This window comes from Melanerpes formicivorus, unplaced genomic scaffold (assembly GCF_026170545.1).
Source record: "Melanerpes formicivorus ecotype bairdi unplaced genomic scaffold, bMelFor1.0.p_v2 SCAF_26, whole genome shotgun sequence".
Taxonomy (NCBI): Eukaryota; Metazoa; Chordata; class Aves; order Piciformes; family Picidae; genus Melanerpes; species Melanerpes formicivorus.
Window position 1 is genome coordinate 8,422,753 of NW_027142378.1, and position 19,469 is coordinate 8,442,221.

The window sequence follows — 19,469 nt, forward strand, 5'->3', positions numbered from 1 at the left end:
AGTCCTCAACCAACTCCCACTAGTCATTTCTATCACTACTTACACATCTAAACATGAGGAGAGTCAAGCCTACACCACCATCGATACAGAACTTCCACACTGTAACACTGAGTATTTTTCAAGAGGTACCTGAAAGCTGTTGGCATGTCACACAGAAATGTAGGACTGGTAGAGCAGTAAAGAAATTCTTCAGCCTCATCAGTTGATTTTTATTCATTTTATTAGAAAATATATACAAACCAAAGCATCCTCACAGAAATGTGTAGTTCTGAGTTGACTGGGTCTGCCTGGAAGCTTTAGGATAGGACCAACACAGGAGTCAATTTCACAGAGAGGAAGTACAGCAAGGACCTTAAGGATGTCTTCTCTAGCAAGGCTGTACAGAGGAATCTGCAAGGCCAGATATTCTCAGGCAGACAGAACTGTGTTTACTCACAAATCTCTTCAGCATCCGAAACCTTTTCACCTGAGCTTTGCAGCCTTGGCGTGACACATGCTTGAAGTACTTGCAATCTAAGCAAAGAAACAAGGGAAAACAAACACAAAACATTGAGTCAGGCAATGAAAGCAGCAAATACAAAAAGCTTTAAGGAACATGCAACATCTAAGAAAGCATTCAGTGAGGAAAGGTAATAAACTCATTCAAGACACACACACATTAGAGACTGACTTCAGCATTAAATCGACCTTCATCTGACCCAGCAAACATTCTGCATGATATTATGGCCAGCAGGAGCAGGGAGGTCATTCTGCCCCTGGGCACTGCACTGGTTAGGCCACACCTCGAGTCCTGTGTCCAGTTCTGGGCCCCTCAGTTTAGGAAGGACGTTGGCTTGCTGGAATGAGTCCAGAGGAGGGCAACAAAGTTGGTGAGGGGCTTGGAACACAGCCCTATGAGGAGAGGCTGAGGGAGCTGGGGCTGCTTAGCCTGGAGAGGAGGAGACTGAGGCGTGACCCTATTGCTCTCTACAACCACCTTAAGGGGGGTTGTAGACAGGCAGAGGTTGGTCTCTTCTCCCAGGCAGCCAGCACCAGAACAAGAGGACACAGTCTCAGGCTGTGCCAGGGGAGGTTCAGGCTGGAGGTCAGGAGGAAGTTTTACACAGAGAGAGTGATTGCCCATTGGAATGGGCTGCCTGGGGAGGTGGTGGAGTCACCATCACTGGAGGTGTTCAGGAGGAGACTTGACAGGGTGCTTGGTTGCATGGGTTAGTTGATTAGGTGGTGCTGGATGATAGGCTGGACACGATCTTGAAGGTCTCTTCCAACCTGGTCTATTCTATTCTATCATGCTGTGTCTTGCAAAACACTTTTCTCTATTGTTTTCACTCTTCAAATAGACCACCAGGAAGTAAAACTTTTAGAGCATAAAGCAGAGAAAGAGATGCTCATGTTCTGATGTGGTGCTTGGGGATATGGTTTAGGGGTGAACCTTGTAGAGCAGGGTTATCAGGTGGACTTCATTACCCTGAGGGTCTTTTCTAACCTGAATGTTTCTGTGATGCTGACAGCAACAATCATACAAACATCATTAAAGAAAAACAGAGCTGGAACAATTGTATTAGCCATGTGGAAATAAGAGCTGGAAGACATCTGACAACATCTGACTGAAAGAGAAAAAGATCAATTGTTTTATGAAGCCCAGAAGATAAACTTCCAAGAAAAGCTGAGGACAGACAAGCTGCCTAGCAACTAGTAGCCCAAACCATGACCTCCACATCATGGTTTAGTTGATTAGGTGGTGTTGGATGATAGGTTGGACACAATGATCTTGAAGGTCTCTTCCACCCTGGTCTATTCTATTCTATATTCCCATTCTCAATTTAGCAGCTGCTCCTTGGCCTGATATTGCCCTTAGCTTTGGTAGCATTTCAAAGAATGCTACTAAAGAGGTCACAACCTTCATATCCTTACAAAACTGGTGGTTTCCACTCAAGACCCACTCCCCTCCTCCTCTTTTCACACAGAATCACAGCACAGTCTGGGTTGTAAGGGACCTCCAAAGGTCATCTAGTCCAAACCTCTCTGCACTAAGAAGGGGCATCCTGTTCAAGAGGGGATTGGACGTGGCACTTGGTCTAGTCATGGGGTCTGTGTTGATCGGTTGGACTCGATGATCCTCGAGGTCATTTCCAACCTTAGTTATACTGTGAGATACTGTGAGAAGTTGCCCAGAGCCTTGCATTACAACTTTAAGGACCAGCTGCTCCCCAGTTATTTGCAGCAGCACTGCCTAGGCTGGCATCCAGCAAGCAAATTCCCTGTAGTCCTCACAACATTCACTCAGGAGCACGCTGTGTGTTTTTGGAGCTAAGACTTTAACCTTCACACAAGGGAAACAGTACTGTGACTGCTCAACCAGGCAGGATAAAACAGAATTCTAAACCAGGATAAGACAAGCTATGAAAAATACTCTCCTCTGTCAAAGAGCAAACAAATGTAAGCATTTTCCTGCTGTTCAGCTTCAAAGACAATCCTTCACAGAAGAAAGAAACTGCTCTTGTTCCAAAGTGTAGATCAGCTGGATCCTGTTTAGTTCAGGCTAGAACTAGGCATAATTTCTGTTCTATACAGTGAAAAGGAAAGAACATTTAGTATTACCCTTTCCCAGCAAGATGCCAGCCACCACAGCTTTTTCATAGGAAAGGCTTTCATTGTCCTGCCAATTCCTCTTCGCTAAGTAACGGCTGAAGTGGAAGGCTGGCCACCAGTCCTTTCTGGAGCTCCACTCTTGTTTGATCCAGTCAAGATGCTTCTCAGAGCTGCAAAAGAAGTTACAGAAAAGCTTAAGTTACCACAAAAAGAGGATCAGGAGACGATTTTGAAGTCATCTTTTCATCTCTCCTATGAGGACAGACTGAGGGAGTTGGGGCTGCTCAGTCTGGAGAAGAGAAGGCTCCGAGGTGACCTCATTGTGGCCTTCCAGCATCTGAAGGGGGCCTACAGGAAGGCTGGGGAAGGACTTCTCAGGATCTCAGGTAGTGATAGGACTAGGGGGAATGGAATGAAGCTGGAGGTGGGGAGATTCAGGCTGGATGTGAGGAGGAAGTTCTTCACCATGAGAGTGGTGAAGCCCTGGAATGGGTTGTCCAGGGAGGTGGTAGAGGCCCCATCCCTGGAGGTGTTTAAGCCCAGGCTGGATGAAGCTCTGGCCAGCCTGATCTAGTGTGGGGTGTCCCTGCCCATGGCAGGGGGGTTGGAACTAGATGATCCTTGTGGTCCCTTCCAACCCTGTCTGATACTATGATCTTGCTACAGGTCTCATATTGCTAGCATGGGCAGGCTGACCCTACACTGCAGACTGACCTTACACTGCAGACTGACACACTAAATAGAAATAACCTCTATTTTTAATCCCTGGCAACACTAGTAAAGCAGAGGTGAACTCCAGCAGTCTTACTTAGACTTGGAATTATGCTGTGAAATGAAGCAAGCCTTTGACTTGTGCCAGTTTGTTAACAGTAATAAGAAAGTTTCATCAAGCTTCTCAATAAATTAGTAGCATGAAAGGATTGGTTTGGTTTTAGAGAAGGTTTGTGTTCCTTTGTGCATACTCAAACACTGTTATGTGATAGAGACCTCAAAGCAAGCACTTCAGACACCCAAACTATCTCACACTAGGAAGTGATATTCCCATAACACCACCAAGATGCCCAGTGTTTTTCCAAGCTATTCTGGAGTGGTCTTCCAATACAGAAATGCAGATGAGAAACAGAATGGTAGGGGTTGGAAGGGACCTCCAGAAATTGAGTCCAACTCCCCAGCCAAAGCTGGGGCAGGTCACACAGGATCACATCCCAGGGGGTTTTGAAAGTCCCCAGAGAAACAAACTCCACCACCTCTCTGGGCAGCCTGTTCCAGTGCTCTGTCACCCTCACTGTAAAGAAGCATCTCCTCATGCTGAGGTGGAACTTCCTGTGTTCTGCCTTGTACCCACTGTTCCTTGTCCTATCACTGGGTACCACTGGAAAGAGACTGGCCCCTTCATCTTGACACCCATCCCTTAGGTATTTATAGACATTAAGATCCCCTCTCAGCCTTCTCTTTGAGACTGAACAGCCCCAGGTCTCTCAACTTCTCTTCACAGGAGAGATGTTCAAGTCCTACAATCACCCTCACAGCTCTCTGTTGGACTCCCTCCAGCAGATCCCTGCCTCTTGAATTGGGGAGCCCTAATCTGGGCACAGTATTACAGGTGTGGTAGAGTAGAGGGGGGAGGAGAACCTCTCTAGACCTTAGGAGTATCATACCATTTTTACTAACTATGCAACCACACTCCCAGGTTTAACCCACTAACTTCTAGTCCTTAACAGCAGATGCTGTGAAGGTGGCAATACAACAGCAAAGTGGGTCACACTAAGTACTGAGCTAACTTACTGTAAACATAGAGGGCTTAAACAGCACCCTGTTTGTTGGGTGAAGGCAAGTCTAGACATTAGACCTCCTGGGCACAGATTGCCTGGGATTACTACTTGTGAAATCAGAGGCCATGTCTGTCAGTGCTGGTGAGGACACAATCCCCAGGTGTTTTGGCTCAAGCTTTTAAGAATACACTTGCTGCATTCTCCAACATTGCACAACACACCAGTCCATAGAGTACCAACTATGCCTCTAGCACAGCCCAGCAATTCAGGTAATGCATGCCTAGTGACAGAGCAGAAGACCCAACAACTTTTGTTTCCTCTGCCTCCCCTCCAAGAGTTGGATTAGTGATAGGCAGTACATGCTATTCAAACATCTGAGTAACTCTTCCTGCACAAGTACATAAACTTAGTTAATAAAAACCAAACACACACACACACACACACAAAAAAACCCCAATGAAACAAACAAAACCCCCACAACATCCACACCACAACAAATCCCCCAAGACAACCCAAACACATCCTCCTCAAAACAATAAACAACTTTTTCAGACTACTACAACAATGGAAAATTGGAGTTCTCCTCAGTTTCTCCTTTCCCCCCAATGAAAGCACACCCCAGACAAGCACAGCCACAGGATAGGTCAGGCCATTCTTCCTTTGCCCAGCAGGAAGGAAAAGGCTATGGAGTGTCTCTTGTCAATTGCCTAAAGGGGGAGACTTGACACATTTGTTTGTAGCACAGTGCATCAGAGATACTTACATGACGATTTGTTTCATCTGCCTTGCCAAACAGCTCCAGGCTTTCAGGTTTTCCTTCCAGCCAGCATAATCCAAGGCTGCAAAAATAACTTCCAGTCCCAGCTGACGTTTTTTCCTTTTCTCTAGAAGAAGATGAGGCAGCTGAATAAATTCCTTAGATGGGGCTGAACTCAGGAGTAAGCAACAAGAGAGTTTCCATCCTGCTTCCCTAAACACTGCTCTTTTCCCTGTTGCTGAGGGTTCCCCTCGTTGCCTCCTGCCTCTTCCAAAGAGATAAGGTTTCCTGGCTCTAGAGCAGAACTCATACAAGAAACATTGTCCCTGCTCCCATTCTGCTCAATAACTGCTAGCTCAAGAGGCACATAAAAATAGAATAAACCATTTAGAATAGAATAAACCAAACCAGGTTGGAAGAGACCTTCCAGATCATCACATCCAACCCATCAACCAATCCAACCCACCCAAACAGCTAACCCATGGCACCAAGCACCCCATCAAGTCTCCTTCTGAACACCTCCAATGATGGTGACTCCACCACCTCCCCAGGCAGCCCATTCCAGTGGGCGGGCAATCTCTCTGTGTAAAACTTCCTCCTGACCTCCAGCCTGAACTTCCCCTGGCGCAGCCTCAAACTGTGTCCTCTTGTTCTGGTGCTGGCTGCCTGGGAGAAGAGACCACCATCCGCCTGTCTACAACCTCCCTTCAGGTAGTTGTAGAGAGTGATAAGGTCACCCCTGAGCCACCTCTTCTCCAGGCTAAGCAGCCCCAGCTCCCTCAGTCTCTCCTCATAGGGCTGTGTTCCAAACCCCTCACCAACTTTGTTGCCCTTCTCTGGACTCCTTCCAGCAAGTCAACCTCCTTCCTAAACTGAGGGGCACAGAACTGGACACAGGACTCGAGGTGTGGCCTAACCAGTGCAGTGTACAGGGGCAGAATGACCTCCCTGCTCCTGCTGGCCACACTGTTCTTGATGCAGGCCAGGATGCCATTGGCCCTCCTGTCTGCCTGGGCACACTGCAGGCTCATGTTCATCCTACCATCAACCAGCACCCCCAGGTCTCTCTCTGCCTGGCTGCTCTCCAGCCACTCTGACCCCAGCCTGTAGCACTGCATGGGGTTGTTGTGGCCAATGTGCAGAACCTGGCACTTGGATGTGTTCAATCTCATGCCGTTGGACTCTGCCCATCTGTCCAGCCTGTCGAGGTCCCTCTGCAGAGCCTCTCTACCCACCAGCAGATCAACTCCTGCCCCCAGCTTGGTGTTGGACGCAATGATCTTGAAGGTCTCTTCCAATCTGGTCTATTCTATTCTATATTATTTCTGAGATCCTGACTGTGCCTTGGGCCAGTGTGGTTTGATCAGCCTTTAAAATGCAAAAGGGATTTGTGTACAGCAGTTTGTAAATCCCTGCTCACACATCCAATTTAAAGGCTCCTGTGATGGGGGGTTGTTGGGCTTTTTCCTTAACCAAATTACTTTTAAAAGCATGAACTCTCCTGAAGACTAATTTGAGACTACTGTTCTAGAATAATATGAAGAGCAAAGGTACTCAAGGACTTACTTGATTTTTGAAGCATAGTATTGAAATCTATCATCAGCTCGTGAGAAGGAACAATATCATGCAAGATCTGAAAAGCAATAGAGATAAAAACAAACCCCAGATACAGCAGTTGGATTTGAAAACTTTTTGAAGACTTCTACCTGATCAAGAGCAGCACAGGCTCCAGAGGATTTGGAGCTTTAGTTTGGAAGATGAAGCAATCTGGTACTAAGGTGCTTCAGCAAGGCCTTTCACAGTATCACAGTATCGCCAAGGTTGGAAGAGACCTCGAGGATCATCGAGTCCAACCTGGCACCACAGACCTCATGGCTAGACCATGGCACCAAGTGCTACATCCAATCCCCTCTTGAACACCTCCAGGGATGGTGACTCCACCACCTCCCTGGGCAGCACATTCCAATGACTAACAACTCTCTCTGGGAAGAACTTTCTCCTCACCTCCAGCCTAAACTTCCCCTGGCACAGCTTGAGACTGTGTCCCCTTGTTCTGGTGCTGCTTGCCTGGGAGACCAATCCCTTCCTGGCTACAACCTCCCTTCAGGTAGTTGTAGAGGGCAATGAGGTCACCCCTGAGCCTCCTCTTCTCCAGGCTAAACAACCCCAGCTCCCTCAGCCTCTCTTCGTAGGGCTTGTGCTCGAGGCCTCTCCCCAGCCTCACTGCCCTTCTCTGGACACGTTCAAGAGTCTCAATGTCCTTCTTAAACTGAGGGGCCCAGAACTGGACACAGGACTCAAGGTGTAGCCTAACCAGTGCTGAATACAGGGGCACAATGACTTCCCTGCTGCTGCTGGCCACATAATGATCAAAGATCCCTTCCAAGCCCTATTGTTCTGTGACAGAAAAGGATACTATTTGCCCCCCATCTGTGTCCCTCCCATTAACTTTCCTCTAACCCTCTGCTTTCCACAAGGAATACAACAGGGTGAATAATATTAAAGAGCTCAATTGAGCCAAATTATCAGAGCAGAATACAACATGAATGACCACAGATTGTACCTACTACACAGTGTGTACCTTCAGTGCAGATATGAGTGATTTCTTTGATTCACCATGTCTCTTCAGGAACTGATAGAGGTAAACGTGAGCGTTGGGGTTAGCAGGAAACTTGGAGTTGTAGGCATATTCATTTAGCACTTGGTGAGCTTCACTGTAGTCTCCATAGAATTCCAACAACTAAAAGAAAGAAGTCAAGTCTGCCATTAGATTGTCACATATCAGCAACAGTGTCTCACAATTAGAATAGAATAAACCAGGTTGGAAGAGACCTTCAAGATCATCCTGTCCAACCTATCATCCAACACCACCTAATCAACTAACCCATGGCACCAAGCACCCTGTCAAGGCTCCTCCTGAACACCTCCAGTGATGGTGACTCCACCACCTCCCCGGGCAGCCCATTCCAATGGGCAATCACTCTCTCTGTGTAAAACTTCCTCCTGACCTCCAGCCTGAACCTCCCCTGGTGCAGCCTGAGACTGTGTCCTCTTGTTCTGGTACTGGCTGCCTGGGAGAAGAGACCAACCTCTGCCTGTCTACAACCTCCCTTCAGGTAGTTGTAGAGAGCAATAAGGTCACACCTGAGTCTCCTCCTCTCCAGGCTAAGCAGCCCCAGCTCCCTCAGTCTCTCCTCACAGGGCTGTGTTCCAAGCCCCTCACCAACTTTGTTGCCCTTCTCTGGACTCGTTCCAGCAAGTCAACATCCTTCCTAAACTGAGGGGCCCAGAACTGGACACAGGACTCGAGGTGTGGCCTAACCAGTGCAGTGTACAGGGGCACAATGACCTCCCTGCTCCTGCTGGCCACACTGCTCCTGATGCAGGCCAGGATGCCATTGGCCCTCCTGGCCACCTGGGCACACTGCAGGCTCATGTTCATCCTACCATCAACCAGCACCCCCAGGTCCCTCTCTGCCTGGCTGCTCTCCAGCCACTCTGACCCCAGCCTGTAGCTCTGCATGGGGTTGTTGTGGCCAATGTGCAGAACCTGGCACTTGGATGTGTTCAATCTCCTGCCCTTGGACTCTGCCCATCTGCCCAGCCTGTCGAGGTCCCTCTGCAGAGCTTCTCTACCCTCCAGCAGATCAACTCCTGCCCCCAGCTTGGTGTCATCTGCAAATTTACTGATGATGGACTCAATGCCCTCATCCAGATCATCAATAAAGATGTTAAAGAGCACAGGGCCCAGCACTGATCCTTGGGGCACACCACTGGTGCCTGGCTGCCAGCTGGCTGTGGCACCATTCACCACCACTCTCTGGGCTCAGCCTCCAGCCAGTTCCTAACCCATCACAGTGTGCTCCTGTCCAAGCCATGGGCTGACAGCTTGGCCAGGAGTTTGCCATGGGGGACAGTGTCAAAGGCCTTGCTGAGGTCCAGGCAGACTACATCCACAGGCCTCCCCACATCCAGCAGGCGGGTCACCTGCTCGTAGAAGGAGATCAGGTTGGTCAGGCAGGACCTGCCCTTCCTAAATCCTAAATCAATTTTGGGCTGCCACAGAACTACCCAAGAGCACAGGCTGTATCTTAGAGTGCAGCATATTGGGCAAGACTAAGTCCAGCATATTTTCATGTGAGTGGTTACTCTCATCACAGATGGACAAAATTCACACACAGAAGCTGCTACAGGAGAAGATTCCTTTAACAAGTAATTGGCAAAGAGCTACCAGTGCCTGCTCACTGGAAAGAGACACCATCAGCTCTTTACAGAGAAAAGCTCAATGAAAGAGCTTGGCAGCTGTTAGCACCACAACTCCATAAAGGGTGCTTAGGGAAGTCAGTCACTGGCAGAAAGTAAAGCATTTCTTAAATATCTTAAGATTAAGAAATACCCATTTCTTAGCCTGAAGTTAATTGCACATTCTAAGCAGGTTAGGGGGCCTACAGAAGGCTGGGGAAGGACTTCTTAGGATATCAGGCAGTGATAGGACTAGGGGGAATGGAATGAAGCTGGAGGTGGGGAGATTCAGGCTGGAGGTGAGGAGGAGGTTCTTCACCATGAGAGTGGTGAGGCCCTGGAATGGGTTGTCCAGGGAGGTGGTCGAGGCCCCGACCCTGGAGGTGTTTAAGCCCAGGCTGGATGAGGCTCTGGGCAGCCTGATCTAGTGTGGGGTGTCCCTGCCCATGGCAGGGGGGTTGGAACTAGATGATCCTTGTGGTCCCTTCCAACCCTGACTGGTACTATGAGAAGTAAAATAAAATGAAAAAAATTAACCCAAAATAATACAAACAACAGAACAAAAGCCTCTATCAGAACAGAGGGGGCTGCACATTTGGTGTCTTTCACATTTCATGTACCCAGAAAACCAGTGCCCTGCCAAAAAAAGAGAGAAATAGTTTCCAGGAATTCAAACAAAGCAGCTGTGCTCCAATTTCTGCCCTATCTCCATGCAAACCAAACATGCAGGCTGTTTGTCTATTTCTTTTTCTTGGCAATGCACAGAGAAGTCTTTTTTTGTACTCTGTGCAGGCTCTAGCAGGAGTAAAGTGTGCTCTAAATCACAGCCTGTGAGACACACGTACAGATGTGTGCTTTAACAATGCTTTGCTGTCACCCACACAGGCAAGAAAAACAACCCTGCAGACAGACATTTGAATGAGAGTCAGACAGGTAAACAGAAGAAGAAGGTGTCTGTAAACCATGCCCTTACATCCACATAGCACTTCACAAAGAGATCCCAGACTCCAGGTATTTTAATGATCTCCTGTAAGCTCACTGCTGCCTTCCGAAAGCAATCGTGCATTTCCTGTTCAACAGCCAAGTCTTCAAAGCCATCCTGCCCTACCAAAACATGGAAGAAAAGACACAAAAATCAGTTCAAAGTGGTGCACCCAAGAGATGATCACATTTTACTACACCAGGACCTCAGAGGGCAAGCCTGTAAGAAGAGAGGCCTTGGTTTCCTCAGTATTGAAACAAGTTTGTACCACTCCTGTTCAAATTTATCGCCACCCAGTTCCAACTTACAGGGCATGATGGGCAGCACTCCAACAGAAGATGCTACCAGCACAAGGCTGAGTTTTAATCTGCTGCTATTCACACCATTCAGCCTCATGCCAGCTTCAGAATGAAAATGCTGGCTGGAGCAAAACACCAGGAGGCTTGAAGGTGAGATTCTAACACGGGAGGCTTCCTGTTCCTGCTTTTGGGTTCTGGGATTTTGGCTGTTGGCTCTCTTCTGCTGAGATGGCAGCAGGACAGGGAGGGATGTATCATAGCATCAGTCAGGGTTGGAAGGGACCACAAGGATCATCTAGTTCCAACCCCCCTGCCATGGGCAGGGACACCCCACACTAGATCAGCCTGGCCAGAGCCTCATCCAGCCTGGGCTTAAACACCTCCAGGGACAGGGCCTTGACCTCCTCCCTGGACAACCCATTCCAGGGCTTCACCACTCTCATGGTGAAGAACCTCCTCCTCACCTCCAGCCTGAATCTCCCCACCTCCAGCTTCATTCCATTCCCCCTAGTCCTATCACTACCTGAGATCCTGAGCAGTCCCTCCCCAACCTTCCTGTAGGCCCCCTTCAGATACTGGAAGGCCTCCCTGGCTTGGGTTTTTAGCTCTCTTGCTGCTGCTTTCTGCTGTGCTTTTTCTGCAAACAGGCTCATGTAAGTGTGCATTGGGGTTTAATGAACAGATGTTAACTCATTTGTTCATTGAATTCTTATCTCAGTGTGGCAGTACATCCAAAGCCCCTCCTGTCCCCCTCGTGAAAACAGGATGGGGGAAGCAGAGAAGCTGGGACAGAGGGAGCCAGGGGAAGACACCTCCCTCCAGCCCAGGGTTGTGGGTCAACAAGACTCACATAAGCCCTTCTCCCAGGCCACATGCCCTGACAGGCACAGGAAGACAGACCCCATGCTGGGACAAGTGTGGGCAAAGGAACAGATCTTTAGCTGCTCCTGATGCCTACTTCTTTTGCCTGGCTTTGGACATGCTCTCCATGGTGACATCTGACAATAATCAGGTGGTTCCCATGAAAATGGGTCAGTTGCAGACTGACAGAGCCCTTTCTCTTGGGTCTTCCCCCACCACACATGTGGACTAAGCAGCTGCAGCAGCTCAGGAGGGTTCTCCAATAAAAAGGGATGAAAAGAGGAATGTGCACCATCAGCAAACAGGATTGTGAGTATTTGATATATTCCTAAAGTCCCCAGGAAGTTCCTTCCTTTTGTGTGTGGGGTAATGTGGCAGAGTTTTAGGCTGTGCCTTTACAATGTTTCACAGATCTTGAGCAGAAAAGCAGTAAAATGTAAACCAATCACTATTGGGTGTACAAAGGACAGCAGCAGGTTTAACTGAATCCAAGGCACTATCTTTCAAGAAGCTGAAACAAGCTGGGGGGAGGGGGGGGGGCTTTTGCCAGCCCCCCAAATTCTGGCAGCAGTCAAGCACTTGTACACCTACTGTGCCAAAGGAATGTGTTCACTTGCAGCAGTGACCATTATTTTAGGTGTTGCATACTGGGTTTAAGAAATGCTTCAGAAGAGCATCTCAGGACACTTTGGAGAGCTGCTGAGCAGTGTGCTCTTTTGGCACCACCACTGCTGCATCCACATCAAATTCTGAAAGGAAATGTGTCTCTGCAAACAGTGGTGCCTGCAGGGGCAAGCTGGGAGTTCACAGCTCAACACAAATCACTTACCATGCTCTAAAAGGATGTTCTTCTGCTTACACCACCTGTAGTAGTCCAACAGTCCCCTGTAGGCCGTAATCAGTTTCTTTTCCTTATCCTGAATGGCTGTTTGGTCTCCAAACCTCCAACTTTCTGCCAGGGACAGGACTTGGTAAGCTTCATCTACTAGTCCATTACACAGGAGGTAAAAGGTGTGCTCTAGGCAAATCTGCAATTCAGATAGTCCAGACCACAATGTTTCAGATCACAAATGGAGAGATTCTCATCAATACAGCAGTGAAGAGATTCACTACTCACAGGCACATGAAATGTAGCAAACAGTTAAAGTATTTTAATTAGAAGGGTTTTTTTTGTCCAAACAGTTATCTTTACAAGGAATTTTGGAGAAAAATGGGAGGAATGTCCAGGGAGGTGGTGGAGTCACCATCCCTGGAAGTGTTCAAGAAATGCATGGACTTTGGGACATGGTAGTCTTAGGTTGAAGATTGGACCCAACAATCTTGAAGGCCTCTTACAATTGAAATGATTCTATGACTGGGAGAATACAAGTGTCACTGGTGGCAGGGAGATGAGCCAAGAACCTAATAATTTTTCCTGTGTGAAGATCTTGGAGACATACACAAAGATGTATCCCTGGGAAAGAAAAGGGGCCCTTGGAATACATGGAGCAGAAAGTCACACATCAGGTGGTAGACTCTCAGTGGCATTTATCCAGGCAACAGAAAGCAGCTGTCTCAGAAACCTGCTTGTCAGTAACAGGTGTATCTATTTAAGAAGATGAAGGAGTGAGCTGATGAAATCCAGTTGGGGCACATCTGCTGCTTTTTCATTTCACCACCCAGCTGCAGAACACTTGGAGGGATGTCCTACCAGCTTATCCTGTCAGTTTGGCGTTGGATGAAAGACTAAACCTTCAGTTAGCTCTGGTAAACTCTCACAGAGCTTCTGTCAAAGGCTTTGAATAAGGACAACAGAATTCAAGACAAAAGCATCATCACAAGTGAGAAACAGCCAAAGAAACAAACAAAAAAGGTTTGACCAAGCCACCACAGCAAATAACTACAGCTGGGTGACAAAGAGGGCCACAGTATAAGACCCTCCCCTGCATATACAGGTTAGCTACTGGAAAAGTGAGCAGATAATGATGACAATATTTAAACAGGACTCTGCACAGTGGCCAAATTAAGGACTGGCAAGAAAAAACTTGGCAGATGTTCATGTATAATAAGGTGTTCCTGGAGCATGCATGAAAATAATTCAACTGCTTCAAATTAGAAGATTAAAGGACCTAAGCTCTTCCAAGGACTGACAACCTGCATCTGTGATCCAATACACAGACCAAATGTGATATTGTCCTGGTTTGAGGCCAGACAGATCCTCTGTTGCCCCAAGAAGGGGCAAAAGAATGACACACAAATGGATTGCCAAGTGATGGGAAGATTAAATGGAAAAGCAATTAGTGTTATACAGAAGCTACAAAGCATAGTGACAAAAGAATCCCAAGCTGTACAGAGTCCCTTACAGCACACCCTAAGGGCTCCCCAACACTTCCCTTCTCCCCACCTGAGGGTCTACCCAAAAACTCCCAGGGCTCTTTCTTCCCTGCCCACTGCTGGGCTAGTCTCAGCTGGCCAGGTTTGAGAGTGTCCCTTTCTCCTCCTGGCATTAGGCCTAGCAGCTGGCCAGGTCTGAGAGTGTCACCACCCCTTTCTCCTCCTGGCATTAGGCCTAGCCAGGCCTAAGAGGCCTTGAGATACTCCCCCAGCATTACCCAATAGGGAGCATCTCCCACAGGAGCAGAGAGGGAAGACAGAGGAAGAGAATGACTTTGCAGATGGATAAGGTGCAGGAGTTATGGGTAGAAATAAGCTGTTTCCTGTGTCCACCTACTGGGTTGGATGCTCAGGACACCAGAGGTGCAGCTTATGTGGCAGTAACAGGAGGCACCCAGCCTGAACAGCCACAGCTACAGTTAGGCAGAGAAAAACCTTTAAAATATCATGCAATGGCTAACTCAGGTGTATTGGTTTTGACACTCCTGTCAGTAAAACATTTCAGGAGAGAATCAGAAGCTAACCTTTAAGCAAGCATTTAGGTAAACATGGGAAATCATCAAGACTGCACTAAGCAGGAGCAGGGAGGTCATTCTGCCCCTGTACACTGCACTGGTTAGGCCACACCTCGAGTACTGTGTCCAGTTCTGGGCCCCTCAGTTTAGGAAGGATGTTGACTTGCTGGAACAAGTCCAGAGAAGGGCAATGAAGTTGGTGAGGGGTTTGGAACACAGTCCTATGAGGAGAGGCTGAGGGAGCTGGGGCTGCTTAGCCTGGAGGAGACTCAGGGGTGACCTTATTGCTCTCTACAACTATCTTAAGGGAGGTCATAGACAGGCAGAGGTTGGTCTCTTCTCCCAGGCAACCAGCACCAGAACAAGAGGACACAGTCTCAAGCTGCACCAGGGGAGGTTTAGGCTGGAGGTTAGGAGGAAGTTCTACAGTGAGAGAGAGATTGCCCATTGGAATGTGCTGCCCAGGGAGGTGGTGGAGTCACCATCACTGGATGTGTTCAGGAGGAGACTTGATGGGGTGCTTGGCTGCATGGTTTAGTTGATTAGGTGGTGTTGGATGATAGGTTGGACACAATGAACTTGAAGGTCTCTTCCAACCTGGTTTATTCTAATTCTAAAGCACACTTACCTTCAAATACCTCTTTAATCCTGTAGTTTTCATCTGTTCTATGAAAGAGTTGAATTCTTTAACGTTGCTGTCAGAGTGGTGCCACAAAATCTCAGCTCCCATTCTCCAAATCATCTATTGAAGGGGAGAAACATTCAAAAGCCACCTCAGTACAGAAGGGGCAAGTCACCACACATACAGTCCTATCAAACTCACTTTAAGATATGAAAAAAGTTTTACATTTGAAGTGCAAATTAAAAATGAACACTAAGTGTTACCTACTGCTATGGTAATCAACATAAGCATCAAGACTTGTACGGTCAGTGGGTGCTTCAGAGCTGCTCATTATGAATGCAGTACTCCAGCAAAGCTTGTAAGAACTGCATTTGTCAAAAGGTCCCTCCTCCTGCTGCTGAAAAAATGATGTTCCCCTTTGATATAACCTTGCTGAGACATAAGGGACGCAATTCTCTTTGAAGAATTAACTGGTAATGAAGATTGTTTCCAATTAGATCCACAAGATCTGCCTACACAACCTAAATAAACATTCCAGCAGGTTAATCTGTATTCAAACACTCCATTGTGGCCTTCCAGTATCTGAAGGGGGCCTACAGGAAGGCTGGGGAAGGACTTCTCAGGATCTCAGGTATGATAGGACTAGGGGGAATGGAATGAAGCTGGAGGTGGGGAGATTCAGGCTGGAGGTGAGGAGGAGGTTCTTCCCCATGAGAGTGGTGAAGCCCTGGAATGGGTTGTCCAGGGAGGTGGTCGAGGCCCCGTCCCTGGAGGTGTTTAAGCCCAGGCTGGATGAGGCTCTGGCCAGCCTAATCTAGTGTGGGGTGTCCCTGCCCATGGCAGGGGGGTAGGAACTAGATGATCCTTGTGGTCCCTTCCAACCCTGACTGATACTATGATGATTTAACAGCTCTGATTCTTTCCTCCTGCTTCTGCCAGGAGTTCTTGCAAGTACTAAAGGAGCTGATAAAAAAGATCAAATAGGCCTCTGACTTTCAACTGGGTTCTGACTGATGTGAGACCACCAGCAAACTATGACTGCTTTTCCATTGTTAGTAAATTACTTTACCATGGCTTTTCATAGATACAACCTTTACACTAAGCCAAGTGTCCCTCTGCTGTGACAAGAGCCTAGGTAAAAAAACACAAAACAAAACAAAAACCAAAGAAGACAATCAAGCAAAACAACCCCCTGCCAAAAAAGGGACAGCCTGCAAGCCCAGAGAACCTTTCAGGAGCACTGAACACTCTGTCAGGAGAAACAGCAGGCAACAGTGCAGTTTCTCAGCACCCCTGAAAGCAAGATCTCAGCAGAATCCAAGCTCTGTGAGGACTGGTTAGGAGAGGCAGACTTTTGTTGAGCAATTGGACAGCGTGCTGCCTTAAGCATTACCAGTTGTGAGGTCTGGTGTATTTTCTGCAGCCTGCCAATCCAGGGTTTTTACATCAGAATCTGAGTGGCTGCTTATTTGCTTTTGGAAGCATCAATCTCTTTTGTTTTTAATGAAAACAGTTTATGAAACTAACTTAACCTTTCAGGTCTTACCTCTGATTTTTTTTTCTATAACTGGGGAAAAGTAGTAAGTCAAGCCTGTAATTATCTAGGATGAATGTTGGTCATAGAGGGTAGAGAGGCTCTGCAGAGGGACTTCGACAGGCTGGACAGATGGGCAGAGTCCAAGGGCAGGAGATTGAACACATCCAAGTGCCAGGTTCTGCACATTGGCCACAACAACCCCATGCAGTGCTACAGGCTGGGGTCAGAGTGGCTGGAGAGCAGCCAGGCAGAGAGGGACCTGGGGGTACTGGTTGATGGTAGGCTGAACATGAGCCTGCAGTGTGCCCAGGCAGCCAGGAGGGCCAATGGCATCCTGGCCTGCATCAGGAACAGTGTGGCCAGCAGGAGCAGGGAGGTCATTGTGCCCCTGTACACTGCACTGGTTAGGCCACACCTCAAGTCCTGTGTCCAGTTCTGGGCCCCTCAGTTTAGGAAGGAGGTTGACTTGCTGGAACAAGTCCAGAGAAGGGCAACAAAGTTGGTGAGGGGTTTGGAGCACAAGCCCTATGAGGAAAGACTGAGGGAGCTGGGGTTGCTCAGCCTGGAGAAGAGGAGACTCAGGGGTGACCTTATCACTCTCTACAACTACCTGAAGGGAGGTTGTAGACAGACAGAGGTTGGTCTCTTCTCCCAGGCAGCCAGCACCAGAACAAGAGGACACAGTCTCAGGCTGCACCAGGGGAGGTTCAGGTTGGATATTAAGAAGAAGTTCTATACAGAGAGAGTGATTGTCCATTGGAATGGGCTGCCCAAGGAGGTGGTGGAGTCACCGTCATTGGAGGTGTTCAGGAGGAGACTTGATGGGGTGCTTGGTGCCATGGGTTAGTTCATTAGGTGGGTTGGGCACGATATCTTGAAGGTCTCTTCCAACCTGGTTTGGTTTATTCTAAAGGTTTATTCTAAATAGAATCATAGAATCAATAAGGTTGGAAAAGACCTCAGAGATCATCAAGTCCAACCTGTCACCCAACACCTCCTGACTACTAAACCATGGCTCCAAGTGCCACATCCAATCCCTTTTGGAACTTCACACACTCCATGCAACCACATGAAGCATTATACCTTTTTAGAAGCAACTTTTTCAACTACAAAATAATTCTGTTAAGGGACACTGGCTTACCTCTGATGGACCCACAGATTCTCTAGAAAAGTCTTTCTCTAGTGCCTCAATGTAGTAGGTCAGAAACTCGGCAGCCCTCTTCCACTGCTGTCGTAGCATGGCATCCTGAATGTATCTTAAACACGCTTCCTTGCTCTTCCTGAAGTCTGATTTATGTTCATGCCAAGACACTAAACAATAGAAACAAAACAAACAAATCAACAAAGGCCACAACTATCACAGCCCCTAGGCAGGCACCATTTCAGTCCCTCTCTCACATGGCTCTTCCTCAGGCAATAAAGAGATTTCAAGCTACATGGGTCTGAAGTTAAACACACCCTAATAGCCTGCAGGGAGGCAAGGGTATGTCAACAGTTGGAAATACAACATGAAGTAGCATTTTCCACAAGAAGCATACAGCTGCAGACATCTGAAAGAGTGAAAAGCCAAACATTAGATGCAGTATTCCTAAGGCTGGAAGGGACCTCAAAGATCATCGAGTTACAATATAATCACAGTAATCACAGTACACACTATTGCTCTACCAGAACTAGGCCACAGTGCTTTGATCACTTCAGTGTACATTCTGGGGACAACTCTTTTGCCTTACTAATCATTACCCAACTTTTTGGGACTGCTGTGTTGAAGAGCTGCACAGAGAGACTACTCAAGTATCAAAGCAGTTCGTACTATGAACAAGGATAAACGTAAGGAACTATTCTCCTTTAAGCCCAGGCTGGATGAGGCTCTGGCCAGGCTGATCTAGTGTGGGGTGTCCCTGGCCATGGCAGGGGGGTTGCAACTAGATGATCCTTGTGGTCCCTTCCAACCCTGACTGATACTGTGATACACAAGGGGCATGGCTACTGTAGTTAAAAGCAAGTTACTGAGAAGTCATCTGACATGGACAAGGCGTTTCGCTACAAAGCTGTTTTCAAACAACATCTCCCGAGGCTTTCCAGTCACCTGCCCCCACACCACCTTCATTGTCAGTCCCTCACCGACCGTTACTTGATGCGCAGCAGCCACCTCCAGGCCCCTCGCATGCTGCCGGGCAGCCCCTACGCTACAGGGGAGGGGCATCAGGAACCCCAACTGGCCCAGCTCGGCGGCGAAACGCGGAGAGAGGAGGCCGGGCACGCAGAGGCCAGGAACAGAGGCACGGCGTAGCCCAGGGAGCCGCGTCGTCGGGCGCGAACAAGCAGGAAGAGCCCGAGCCGCGGCCGGGCAGATCCGCGCTTACCCGGCTGGTAGTAGTGCGGCGGGAGGAACGGCAGGTGCAGGGCAGGCAGCAGGGCGCTCGTCTTCTGCGCAGCGAAACTCTTCGCCGCCGCAGCTGCCACCAGTTCCTCCTCCTCCTCCTCCAGAAAGCTGTCCATGGCTCCGCAGGCAGACCCCCACGCCCGCACTAATGGTGCCTCACCGCCCGGCTGCAGCGAGCAGCGCCCATCTTCGGCCCTGGGAGACGACTCCGCTGTAAGGAGACCTCACAACCCTCCGGCCGCTCCTAGCTAACCCAGCCAAACCGCGAAGCACGGCCGCCAGACGGTCTCCAGACGGCTTGGCGGGAGACGCGTTCAACAAGGACCGCCTCCTGCAGCGTGCCAGGGGGCGCATGCGTCCTGGCAACCGTGGCGCCGCCGCCGTCATGCGCGGGTTGGCGCGGGAGGGAGGACCCCTGTGCGCATGCGGAGTGAGGGAGGTTGGACGCCGCCGGCTCGCCATCATGGCTAAGGCAACGTTCTTCGTGCGCCTGCGCAGTGAGCCAGGTGGCTGGCTTGGCGGCGGGCGTGTTGG

The 19,469-nt window shown here is 48.7% G+C and overlaps 1 protein-coding gene across 1 annotated transcript; it reads right to left on the reverse strand.

The window, feature by feature from the left end:
• Positions 1-198: 198 nt before the first annotated feature.
• On the reverse strand, positions 199-19,256 carry TAF1A (TATA-box binding protein associated factor, RNA polymerase I subunit A). The gene is made up of 10 exons (XM_068153741.1): positions 18,916-19,256; positions 17,694-17,863; positions 15,022-15,135; positions 12,335-12,533; positions 10,337-10,467; positions 7,703-7,861; positions 6,688-6,754; positions 5,128-5,248; positions 2,602-2,762; positions 199-513 (listed from the first exon to the last, which is right to left on the reverse strand). The coding sequence occupies exons 1-10, from the start codon at positions 19,049-19,051 to the stop codon at positions 368-370; spliced, it is 1,404 nt and encodes a 467-aa protein (XP_068009842.1). The 5' UTR covers positions 19,052-19,256; the 3' UTR covers positions 199-367.
• Between the last annotated feature and the right edge of the window lie 213 nt (positions 19,257-19,469).